The sequence below is a fragment of the Oryctolagus cuniculus genome, chromosome 1, assembly GCF_051225735.1.
Source record: "Oryctolagus cuniculus isolate XC-2025 breed Fujian yellow rabbit chromosome 1, ASM5122573v1, whole genome shotgun sequence".
Taxonomy (NCBI): domain Eukaryota; kingdom Metazoa; phylum Chordata; class Mammalia; order Lagomorpha; family Leporidae; genus Oryctolagus; species Oryctolagus cuniculus.
Window position 1 is genome coordinate 123,875,043 of NC_142867.1, and position 12,515 is coordinate 123,887,557.

The 12,515-nt window shown below is 46.1% G+C and overlaps 1 protein-coding gene and 1 non-coding gene across 3 annotated transcripts in view; both read right to left on the reverse strand.

Moving 5' to 3' along the window:
- Positions 1-304: 304 nt before the first annotated feature.
- Positions 305-12,515, reverse strand: part of PRDM10 (PR/SET domain 10) — a 118,333-nt gene continuing 106,122 nt past the window's right edge. The window contains exons 21-23 of one of the 2 annotated variants that reach the window (XM_089314321.1): positions 7,914-8,017; positions 3,450-3,503; positions 305-3,243 (exon numbers count right to left, since the gene is read on the reverse strand). In XM_089314321.1, coding sequence (XP_089170447.1) covers positions 3,040-3,243; positions 3,450-3,503; positions 7,914-8,017 — 362 coding nt within the window. In that variant the 3' untranslated portion in view covers positions 305-3,039. The remainder of the gene's footprint in view (positions 3,244-3,449; positions 3,504-7,913; positions 8,018-12,515) is intronic. The other variant, XM_051847849.3, reaches the window with a different exon arrangement.
- Positions 5,649-5,782, reverse strand: LOC127486155 (small nucleolar RNA SNORA5). The gene has a single exon (XR_007912909.2). It is a non-coding gene; the product is annotated as a small nucleolar RNA SNORA5 (small nucleolar RNA).

Sequence of the window (12,515 nt, forward strand, 5' to 3'; positions counted from 1 at the left end):
GGAGAGAGAGGGAGAGAGAGCTCTTGCATCCGCTGGTTCACTCTCCAGATGGCTGCAATGCCCAGGGCTGGGGCAGACTGAAGCCAGGACCCTGGAACTCCATTTGGGTCTCCCACATGGGTGCAGGGCTCCAAGGACCTGGGCCATCCTCTGCTACTTTCCCAGGCACGTTAGCAGGGAGCTGGACTCAAACTGGCACCGACATGGGATGCCAGTGTTGCAGATGGCCACTTAACCTCCCACACCACAGTGCCAGCCCTTCAATAGTTCTTGTAATACCACACATACACATACAAACAAGAAATGCGTTTACTAAAAAAAAGTTTATTAATTTTTACACCTGCTGGGTAGCACAAGACTATTAACACTATAACTCACTGAATGTACAATAAATGTTCACATTTAAATAACAGGATAGGGTCAACATTTTTGACCAATGGGTCAGCTTTAGCATCTCATGAAGTGCTTTTTAGCCCTAGACATCTTAAAGAGTTTTTTTTAAAGGGGAATTCCAGGTCAAAAAACAATTCAAGAAGATCAAAACAATAGGTTTCCCAGAATAACAGGAATCTTACATGATGAAATGTCTATTTCTGTGGGCATGAATCAAACAATAAAAATGTAAAATCTACAGCCAACCTACCCCAAAACACTCCCACTGCACTGAATGAAGTCTACAGTGTCAGCGTGTCTTGAGAGAGGTCGCAGTATAAACGCTGGCTACACACGTTGTCCGTCAAGCGGCTTTGCATCTGCCATCTCTTGCAAATCTATCCCCTTGGAATGAATGTGCAGAATACCTGATCTTAAAGCAGTGTTATTTGGTTTGAGTTGCCACCAGCATCTCTGGCTGATTATTTATAAATTAGTTTTAGAGTCTCTATTTATTTCACACAAGGACCAAAAAAAAAGGGGGGGGGGACTAGAAGGGAAAGAGACAAAGAGGTCCCTTCCCAATATTTCAATATTTTCCTTTGTGTATTTTAGAACATGAAATAACTGGCATAAAATAAGCATTCCATTCTGTGATCGCTTGCAGTTCCAACCAATGGGTTCTTCCTGAGAAGAGCAGACATACCTTGCTGGTTCAAATAAAAAAAGGCCAAGTATAAGTGATAAGAGCTGACTGTGGACCCCTGGGGATAGTCTTCACCAAGCAAGTCTTCCCAGGACAGACACTGGAATCCTTGCAATTAATACACAGTGGGACTTTGGGAACCCAAGTCCCTGTTCTGTGACTCGGGGTCAACGTTTTCTGTTGAAAATATCAACAGTACTTCTTTGTCACCAAAGAGACAGGGTGCATTTTCAGTCTCTACACATTGATGAAGTAATTTTCTCAAGTTCTCTTAATGCCCAAATCTTCAGGGATAACGACATGAATGAGGTCTCAAAAATAAAGTGCAAAATCTACAGATTAGTAGTTATTTGGACAGAATGGTTTGTTTTTCAGGAAGGTAGCTTTATCATAAAGATGCTTCTATACTTCTTTTCATCAAACCAGTTTTGACCCCAAAATGTAAATAAAATAGTTAACTTCAGATGAAATCAAGTTGGGTCTTTCTATTCTGGAGTGATGGATTCTACTGTGCAACAGTTATCCTAAAAATATGCTAGCAGGTCACAAAAAGTTGCGAAAATACATACTGATTTTTTAAATCAGCATGCCATTTTATGGCAATTGGAATGTACAGTAAAAAGAAGGGAAATACCTCTTCCTGTTGAATTCATAGCAGTCGGGACTCCCAAGCAGGAACAAAGAAGAGAAAAACTACTGTCCAAGTGGATTTTCTCTTCCTCTCCCAACTGACAGTCACAAAGATTAGATTCCTTCCAGATCCCTTATAATCCCCTTACTGCATTATAAATGGTCCCCACATGCTTGTTCTTCCCCTCAGGGTGCATTTGGTCACCTGACACAAAGGGATGGAGGCGTTACACTGCTCAAAGTCAGTAGTGTTTTGAAATAAGGAAGGCCACCTTTCTGCCTGACATTAGAGAACGTTCATTTTAAGACAGCATTGAAGTTCTAGAACACTCTGAGTGCTGTGAGCTCTAGAGCTAAATGCATACTTGGCAAGGACAAGGATTCATCCTTTACCAGTGAATGCTGAACGGATCCTACAAGTAGGATAAGGTTCCAGGACTCTCCCTCTCTTTCTCCATATATAGTTCTCATCATTTTTCTTGGTACCCAGATCTCCTTCTTAATCCAAGTACAACCAGATAATGGGAGGTGAAGGTTTCAGCTCTGTTGACATCAAGCCCCCACGCACCATGGTGGAGAAATGTGTCAGTATCTGTCAGGACATGAGGTTCTGACCAGACCTGCTGAGGGCTGGCCTCCCTGCAAAGATTGCCCAACAGCCCAACAACAATTTAAATTAGTAATTAAAAAAAAATTTAGGTGATAGTTTTTCCTTTAGAACATCACTGTCAAATTTTTGTTGCTATAGTTTTCTTATTTGATTAGGTTCCCTTTGTTAAAATACCGAAAAGTCCAAGCCACACGATAAAGTGGTTCTGACCTGATATGTACCCATGAAATGCCCCTTCCCCTTTAACCCCACAGCTTGGAATCAAGAAGCCCACCAACCGTGGACTAGGTATAACCCTTCTCCACCTTCAGTATAAACGCAGTAAGCCACTTGATATTTCCACAAAGGGAAAGTAAGGCTTATCAATATGCTTTTTTAAAAAAATAATAAAAAAAAAGAAAAAAGAAAAGAAAAGAAAAGAAAAGAAAAGAAAGGAAACCAATTCAAGAACAAGGCAAAATTTCTCCATCTTGCAAATCTACTTTCCTCTGAAAGAGCTTCATTCTGTGGCAGGAACCCCAAGGGCTCAGAGTCAAGTCGATTTGGTAAAGACAATGTTGGCAAGATAAACCCCATGGTGTGTCTGAGTGTCAAAACGGTAGCTTCCAAACTCTTCGAGTGAATAATAAACCTTACAAAAGAGTTCCGGGCGTCGGGAGTTTCCGGGCTTAGGGCTGAGAAAAGACGCGATGTGACTGCTCGGGTGCAGGGCCAGGCGGAGTTAAGGTTTGGTGATGTGCACTTCGCTGTCTCCGTTCCCGTTGGTGGTGGTGGTGATGATGTACTGTGTGGTCTGCTGCTGGCTGGTGGGCTGGGCGTCCAGGGCCTCACTCTGCGCAGACGCTTGAACCTGGACTCCGCCGGAGAGGGCCGAAGTCTGCTTTTCCTCCAATTCTGGTTGACTTTCGGATAACACGTAATGACCCTGAAGGCAGCAGAGGAGAGTCGTCTTTAAACTCTGGGGCTTCGGAGGAAAAAGGGGAAAGAGTAGGGAAGCACAGAGGGGGGCGTGTGCACAGAAACTTTGCGAGGGGACACCAAGTGGGCACCCGTGAGAGGCGTGTTACCTAAGTGCTTTACAGAGGACGGTGGCTCACTGTGACTGACTACAAAGGTAATTCAAGGGCGCACCTTAAGGACAGACTGTGGAACTTCAGGTACAGAAATTTGCATCAAGGTGGTAACCTACATGGCAAAGAAAACACCTGCTACTATGCTGCTCCCAAGGGTTTGCAAATGCAGAGATGATTAGTATTCATCAGTTAAATGCTGAGATTAATACAAAATGGATCAAAGAAGTAATACTTCAAGTCAGCGCAGAGCGGCCCCTACAACGGGCCAAGTTTAAGGTCAGTGGTTCCCAGATGTCGGAATTTCAAAGACCAGCAAAATTTAAAATAATGATAAACAGCCCCCAAAACTGCATTTGTCAATTTAAAACATGCTACTCATCAGAGAAGACACTTTAACACTCCAGGAGTTAAGAATGCGATCTTATCATGAAGTTCCTTTCATTGAACAAATTAGCTTTATGGAAACTCACACCATCTTTCTTTTTTCCCTCGGGTCTCTACAGAGACCAGTAACTGGCTAGCATGCTGACATTTTAAAAGAAGGAGTGTGGGGCTGGCACTGTGGTGCAGCAGGTAAAAGCCCTGGCCTGGAGCGCTGGCATCCCATATGGGCGCCAGTTCTGGGCCCGACTGCTCCACTTCCAATCCAGTTCTCTGCTATGGCCTGGGAAAGCAGTGGAGGATGGCCCAAGTCCTTGGGCCCCTGCACCCACGTGGGAGACCTGGAAGAAGCTCCTAGCTCCCAGCTTTGGATTGGCGCATCTCTGGCCATTGCGGCCATCTGGGGAGTGAACCAGCAGATAGAAGACCTCTCTCTCTCTGTCTCTACCTCTCTCTGTAACTCTGTCTTTCAAATAAATAAAATAAATCTTAAAAAAAGAAAAGGGGTGGGGAGTGTGTTATCATCCATCAGCTACAGAAGCAGAAGAAAATGGGCAGGCATTTGGAACAGCTGTTAAGATGATGCTTGGGATGCCTGCATCCACATCGGAGTACCTGGGTCTGGGTTCCAGCTCTGCTCTCCACTGCATCTCCCTGCTAAGGCATGCATACAACAGGTGACGGCTCAAGTACCTGGGTTCCTGCCACTCGGAGAGACCCAAATTCAGTTCTGGGCTCCTGGTTTCAGCCTGGCCAGCCCTGCCCGTTGCAGATAATTTGAGGAGTAAACCATCAGAAGATTTCTGTCTGTGTCTCTTTCTGCCTTTCAAATAAATCAAAATATCTAAAAATTAAAAAAGGGGCCGGCGCTGTGGAGTAGCAGGTAAAGCTGCCGCCTGCAGTGCAGGCATCCCATATGGGTGCCGATTCGAGTCCCGGCTATCTACTTCTAATCTAGCTCTTTGCTTTGGCCTGGGAAAGCAGTGGAAGGTGGCCTAAGAGCTTGCACCCCTGAACCCACATGGGAGACCTGGAAGAAGCTCCTGGCTCCTGACTTCAGATCAGCACAGCTATACCCCTTGCGGCCAATTGGGGAGTGAACCAGCGGATGGAAGACCTCTCTCTCTCTCTCTCTTTGCCTCTACTTCTCTGTAACTCTTTCAAATAAATAAATAATTAAAAAAAAAAAGTCTCAGGGAAAACTCAAGTAGTAGCTTTTCCAAGTGTTCTCCAGAAAAGCCACAGCCACAATTCACCCAGGGCGTCTGCGCCACCCAGCAGCTTTCTGATGAACGTGTGGATTTCCCATGTGGTTCCTGTGTAGTGGGGAGGGGACTGGTTCTCAACTTAAGAGGACAGAGACGCCTAATGGGTGCATAGGTGGTCTGCAGAGACCCCACAAACCAGAATGTACATCAAACCTATGTGTGTGCACTGCGGCAGGGGTGGGAAGCATCCTGGCAACAAGCAGGTTCTCAAATGAGTTCCCGGCCAAAGGAGGCAGAACCGATCAGTGGTCCTACAGGGCTGAGATCAGTCACTGACCACGCCACCGTGCCGAGCCCTTGCTACCTCGGTTACTGCTTTCACTGCCAATTACCAGCGTGACTCGGATTTACACCTCTCCCCAGCCTGGCCTGTGACACTGTCTGCTGAGAAACGGGTCATCTCTCAATGTACATTTATCTATATTTTTTTTTATTTTTTATTTTTGACAGGCAGAGTGGACAGTGAGAGAGAGAGACAGAGAGAAAGGTCTTCCTTTGCCGTTGGTTCACCCTCCAATGGCCGCCGCGGCTGGCCTAGTGAGCCGCGGTGCCGGCCCTATCTATTATTTTTTTAAGATTTTTTTTTTTTAATTTTTTTTCCCCAGAACCCCTGTCTGCAGCCAAACTTATCCCTAGGCCCCAGAGTGGGGGATCTGGGGCCCACAAACTTCAGAGCTCGCTGTGGCAGCCACCTGGCCAGCCCACACCACCACAGGCCAGAGCTGAATTTGACTTGACTGCAGTGATTTATTTATTTGAAAGTCAGAGTTAGGGAGGGAGAGAGAGAGAGGCTTTCCATCCACTGGTTCACTCCCCAGTTGGCTGCAATGGCCGGAGCTGTGCCGATTCAAAGCCAGGAGCCAGGAGCTTCCTCCAGGTCTCCCATGCGAGTGCAGGGGCCCAAGAACTTGGGTCATTTTGTACTGCTTTCCCAGGCCATAGAAGAGAGCCGGATTGAAAGTGGAGGAACCAGGACTCAAATCAGCGCCCAAATGGGATGCCAGCACCACAGGCGGCAGCTTTACCTGCTATGCCACAGCACCGGCCCCTCAATGTGCCTTTAAAAAACAGCCTTCTGGTGCCACAAACCTCCCCACTGCCCTCTGAGGCCTCCTGGGAAGTCGGCCGCCCCTAGGACTATCCCAATATCCTTAGACAGTTACTGGCGTTTTCTTCTCCCCCAAGTCCAGCTTTATTAAGGCGTAACCGATGACGAACAACTGCATACATCCAGGAGGTTCGATGTGATGTTTGCACACACACATTATGAATATCTTGGATCAAGCCGTTCATATCCATCACCTCACATATTTAGTACTTTTGTGGTAAGGACATTTAAGATCTGCTCTGTTTACAAATGTACAAGACATTAGTATTAATTATAGCCACCACGCTATACACCAGACCACAGAAACTAGTTCCTCTAAGAGTGTGTCTTGTAATTTAATAGATACAGACAGAGGCAGAGAGAGAGAGATAGGCAGAGAGATCTTCCATCTGCCAGTTCAGTCTTCAAATGCCTACAACAGCTGAGGCTGAGTCAGGCCAAAGCCAGGAACTTCATTCGGTTTCCCACATAGGTGTTAAGGACATGGCTACTTGAGCCATCACTTGCTACCTCCCTAGGGTGCACATTAGCGGGAAGTTGGAACTGGAAGTGGAGCCAGGACATGAACCCAGATCCTCCGGGCATCCCAACAGAGTCTTAACAACTATGCCAAATGCCTGCCCTCCTCTGTCTTCTACTAACTTAGAAGCATGCCAGAACAAACTAGCAAAGATAAAAACAGGTTTGTAGATACAATCAACACTGTACCTGCCCAAGTTAAATATCATAAGATAATACGTGGCAATGTTTTCCATCAAGAAATAGATGAACTGTTTACAACAGCCCTGTAATTAGGGGCAGGGTTTTCCTGCTAACCCTGGGGGGCAGCAGGTCATGGGTCCAGTCCTTGGGTCCCTGCCACCCACCTGGGAGACTCAGATGGTGGTCCTGGCTCTGGGCTTCAGCCTGACCCAGCCTCTGCTGTTTCAGGCATTTGGGGAATGAAACAGCAAATGGAAGAGCTCTCCCCTAACCCCCCATCCCCATCTCTCACTCTGTGTGTGCATGTGTCTCCCTCCCTCTGCCTTTCAAATAAATAAACAATAGTATGTTTTCTTTTCTTTTCTCTCTCTCTCTCTCTCTCTTTTTTTTTTTTTTTTTTTTTTTTTTTGACAAGCAGAGTAGACAGTGTGAGAGAGAAACAGAGAGAAAGGTCTTCCTTTGCCGTTGGTTCAGCCTCCAATGGCTGCTGCGGCTGGCACGCTGCTGCCGGTGCACCGCACTGATCCAATGGCAGGAGCCAGGTACTTATCCTGGTCTCCCATGGGGTGCAGGGCCCAAGGACTTGGGCCATCCTCCACTGCACTCCCTGGCCACGGCAGAGAGCTGGCCTGGAAGAGGGGCAACCGGGACAGAATCTGGCGCTCCGACCGGGACTAGAACCCGGTGTGCCGGCGCCGCAAGGCAGAGGATTAGCACAATAGTATGTTTTCAACACCTCCCTAGTTTAATTCATCTCTCCCAACCCAGCTGTAGACCAACAGTTTTGAAGACTCACAGCCTTGCATGGAAGCACATAAAACAGTGACCACATATATGAATGGATCTAGGAGGTACATTAGAGTTATTATTTTAATAGATATTTGTTAGGCATTTGCTGTCGCCCAGCCTCCTGGGCACGTCATTGAGAATAATGTGTTAAAAAGCAAGACTCTGGTTTCAAGGAATTCCTCATTCACTGTGCAAAAACAGAGTGAACCAATAAGGACTATGAGATAGCATCACAAAGTGGACAGGAAAAACCTAACTGAGTGGCACAGCTTACCGAAGTGACTGCCTTCACTTGTCCAGTAGTAACAGGAGTTGGCACACTGGTGTCTGCAATCACAAACTGACCAGCGGGAAGTGTCATCATTTGAATCTCGGACGCTGAAAAAGAAGAAATAGCCACAGTTCAGTGGTCTCGTTTCAATCCAAGTTCTGGAGACAGGGCTGCAACCTGATAGTCCCATTGTGAACTGAAAATATCCTAATGCATTTGCTACACTTAACCTACTGAGCATCACAGCTTAGCCAAGCCTGCCTTCAACATGCTCTGAACACCGACACCAACCTACAGCTGGGCAAAATCATCTCACACAAAGTGAAGTGCTGAATATCTCATGTAGCTTATTGAACGTGGTACTGAAAGTGAAAAACAGAATGGTTACATGGGGGAGGGTGTTTGGTGCCGTGGTTAAGATGCTGCTTGGGAGGCCTGCATCCTATATCAAGGTCTGGGTTCAAGTCCCAGCTCTGCTTCTGATGCCAGTTTCCTGCTCTGTGCACACTGGGAGGCAGCAGAAGTCAGCTCAAGGATTTGGGGTTCTGCCACCCACAAAGGAAACCTGCATGAATTCTGGGACCCCTAGCTTCAGCCTAGCCCAGCCTCACTGTTGTGGCTATTCATGGAGTGGACAAGCAGGTAGATCTCTCTGTCTGTCTCTGTCTCTCTGCCTATCAAACAAATGAAAAGAAATAAATAATAAACAGTTACATGGGTACATTTTCACATCACCTTAAAGTTGAAAGATTGTAAGTTGAACCATTAAAAGTCAGAGACTATCTGTTGTACTTAACCAGTGGTTATATTCCCCACTAAGACATTTTTCCATGGATTTGCTTGCTGCAAATCTTACGATGTGATTTCTTCACATAGCAAAAGCCATCTCTGATAAGAACCGACCAGACGAGAAGAGGCCACAGGGCTACTGAGCATCAGAGACAGTCAATGTATCCCCCTCAAAGGTGATTCTTGAATCTTCATAAAGAAAAATATTCAACATTTTGTTGAAACCCTGAAATAAATTGCAAATATTTATCTTTTAGCCTAATATTTTTATCTTTTATATTCAGACGTGAATTACTTGCACAAACATGTCCACAGTTGCCGAGCAATCACAATATAATCCAAATACAATTTTATTTCACCACCAGTGTCATTAAAGTAAATTGAAACCAAAGTTTATCCTAGCACTCTGCTGATAATCTCTCTCTCTCTTTTTGTTAAAAAGATTTATTTAGCCACAATGGCTAAAACTGGGCCGATTCAAAGCCAGGAGCCAGAAGTTTCTTCCGGGTCTCCCATACAGGTGCAGGGGCCCAAGTACTTGAGACATCTTCTACTGCTTTCTCAGGCCATAGCAGAGAGCTGGATTGGAAGTGGAGCAGCCAAGACTTGAACCAGCGCTCATATGAGATGCTGGCACCGTAGGCAGATGCTTAACCTACCACACCAGCCTATCAGTGCAGGCCCTCTGCTGATAATCTGTAAATAATATTGTGACTAGAAGGAGCAAGAGCTTCTTGGGAAAATGGTTGATTTGCAGACCTGGACAGAAAATGTAATAGATGGGGCTGGCACTGTAGCACAGCAGGTTAAACCACTGTCTGCAGTGCCAACATCCCATACGGGCATGGCTCCAAGTCCTGGCTACTCCACTTCTGATCCAGCACCCTGCTAATGTGCCTGGGAAAGCAGCAGAAGATGGATCAAGTGTTGGGGCCTCTGCCACCCACAGGGGAGTCTTGGCTGAAGCTCCTGATTCCTGGCTTCAGCCTGGCCCAGCCCCAGCTGTTGCAGCCATTTGGGGAATGAACCAACAGGTGGAAATCTCTCTCTCTCTCTCTCTCTCTCCTGCCTATAACTCTGCCTTTCAAATAAGCACATCAAGAGAGAGAGAATGATGTAACAGACAAGCCAGGAACATCACATCTCACCACACACAAGATATTATGGCTATGATGTTGTGAGGGAAAGACAGACATAGGAGCCAGTTTGAAGGGACGTCTACCAGGTAAAAAGAGGAGCACGAGCATGAACAAGAGCAACTGTACTAGGCTGAAAAATATCATGTGTTGAAGTCCATGAGTACAAAATGACACTAAGCACACACACACACACCACACACATGCTTGCCTCTCACAGTCACCTTGGACAACACTAAGAAACCAACTCAGTATTTCAAAAACTGCTAAGTAAGGAGAGGGGGTGGGTATTTGAGTCAAATACTTAAAGCACTTCTGTCTTGCTCATCTAAACTGTACCTCATAGTAACATGGTACTTAAGATAAAATTTTCTCCCTCATGCAATTTTTCTAGCTAGCTAACTAATTGGTCGTGAACTAGCTAGACACCACAGCTTTGCAAACCCCAATGAAATTACAGAGCTAAGGAATGAACACTGTTGTCTCTTTTTTAAGATTTATTTATTTATTTGAAAGGCAGAGTTACAGAAAGAGAGAGAGAGAAGGAGAGAGAGGTCTTCCATCTGCTAGTTCACTCCCCAGATGGCCCCAACGGCCAGAGCTGAGCTGATCTGAAGCCAAGAGCCAGGAGCTTCTTCTGGGTCTCCCCCGTGGGTACAGGTGCCCAAGGATTTGGGCCATCTTCCACTGCCTTCTCTGCCATAGCAGAGAGCAGGATCGGAAGAGAAGCAGCCAGGACTCAAACCAGTGCCCGGATGGAATGCCAGCACTACAGGTAGCAGCTTCAACCCACTGCGCCACAGCGCTGGCCGCATATTGCCGGTTCTTAACAAAAAGAGAGGCAACCTCACATTATGTGCTTCCTGATGGAAGTACCCAGTTACTAAGTATCTTGGGTGGAAAATACTGAATCTGAACCTGATCAAACCTCAGTTTCTAATTGCCAGAGTGTAGGATATAAGAGGGACAGAGGAAAGCTTATTAAATGATAGCCCTAGAAAAAAAATCTAGAAGTGGGAAAACTATAGGACAAACGACCCAATTTCTTTAACACAGAAATTACATACAAGAGACAGTGAATGCATATTTTATTTATTTTTTATTTATTTATTTTTTTGACAGGCAGAGTGGACAGTGAGAGAGAGAGACAGAGAGAAAGGTCTTCCTTTGCCGTTGGTTCACTCTCCAATGGCTGCCGCAGCCAGCGCGCTGCAGCCGGCGCACCGCGCTGATCTGATGGCAGGAGCCAGGTACCTCTCCTGGTCTCCCATGGGGTGCAGGGCCCAAGTACCTGGGCCATCCTCCACTGCCTTCCCGGGCCACAGCAGAGAGCTGGCCTGGAAGAGGGGCAACCGGGACAGAATCCGGCGCCCCGACTGGGACTAGAACCTGGTATGCCGGCGCCGCAAGGTGAAGGATTAGCCTAGTGAGCCGCGGCGCCGGCTGAATGCATATTTTAAAACAGCCTCAAAGAAATTATCAATGCCAATGGATAGACCTTATTTGGAGCCCAATTTGAACAAACAATTAAAAAATAATTTCTGAGACAATCATGGAAATCTGAACACTGGGTACTGGAAGCATATTTCTATGCATTAAAGAACTGCTGTCGTTTCTTCTTGGGTTTGGGAATGCTGTGTTGTATAGAGCCATGTTTTTAAAAAGAAGTCCTTCAGGGGCCAGCGCTGTGGCACAATGGGTTAAAGCCCTGGCCTGAAGCGCCGGCATCTCATATGGGCACCAGTTCTAGTCCCGGCTGCTCCTCTTCCGATCCAGCTCTCTGCTGTGGCCTGGGATAGCAGTGGAAAATGGTCTAAGTGCTTGGGCCCCTGCATCCATGTGAGAGACCCAGATGGAGTCCCTGGGTCCTGGCTTCAGCTTGGCTTAAATCTAGCTGTTGTATACATCTGGGAAGTGAACGAGCAGACAGAAGACCTTTCTCTCTCTCTCTCGGTCAATCTGCTTTTTAAACAAACAAACCTTCAAAAAATAATAAATAAACAAAAATCAGTCTTTTTGTTCTAGAGCTACCCACTAAAATACTTAAGGATGAGATGATGTGATGTGTGCCCATCCAACTGGAAGACGGAAGAGAATGTGGGAGTAAAGATGAGAAAGGCTCAGGGCTGAAACCGTGGCTATGGGTACAGCAGGATTCATTATACTGTTCCCTTTACTTTTGAACATTCTGACATTTTTTCCTAATAAAAAACTTCAGTTCCAGAATCTTTTCTCCAGGTTAGAATGCTAACTCAGACTACTGTTACCGAGGATATCTTTATCACTCCACTTTTATCACAGGCATTAAACTGAGTGTGAATGTCAATGTCCTGTATTCTACTGGTATTTACTGCAAGCAAGAGAGCGTTTCCTGACTGAGAACCAGACTGGGCCCTCGTCATGATCACCGATAGTTAAAGGAACAGGTTACAAAAATGACTCAATGGTGTGAGCCTGACTCCACAGCAAATCCACCTAACACAGCCAAGTATAAATCAAAACAGAGACAGACCCCGAAAAACCAACAGTAGGAGGAAGGTCAATGCCGCCCTGCTCTCTTCCCCTTTTCCTCCTAGTGAGGCCTAACTGTTAACCTCTACTTCCATTCCTTCCACACCTTCTATGGTAAAAGCCTTATCTTTCCCAGCCCGTGCCCAAAGCTATGGCTGCCACCAAGATT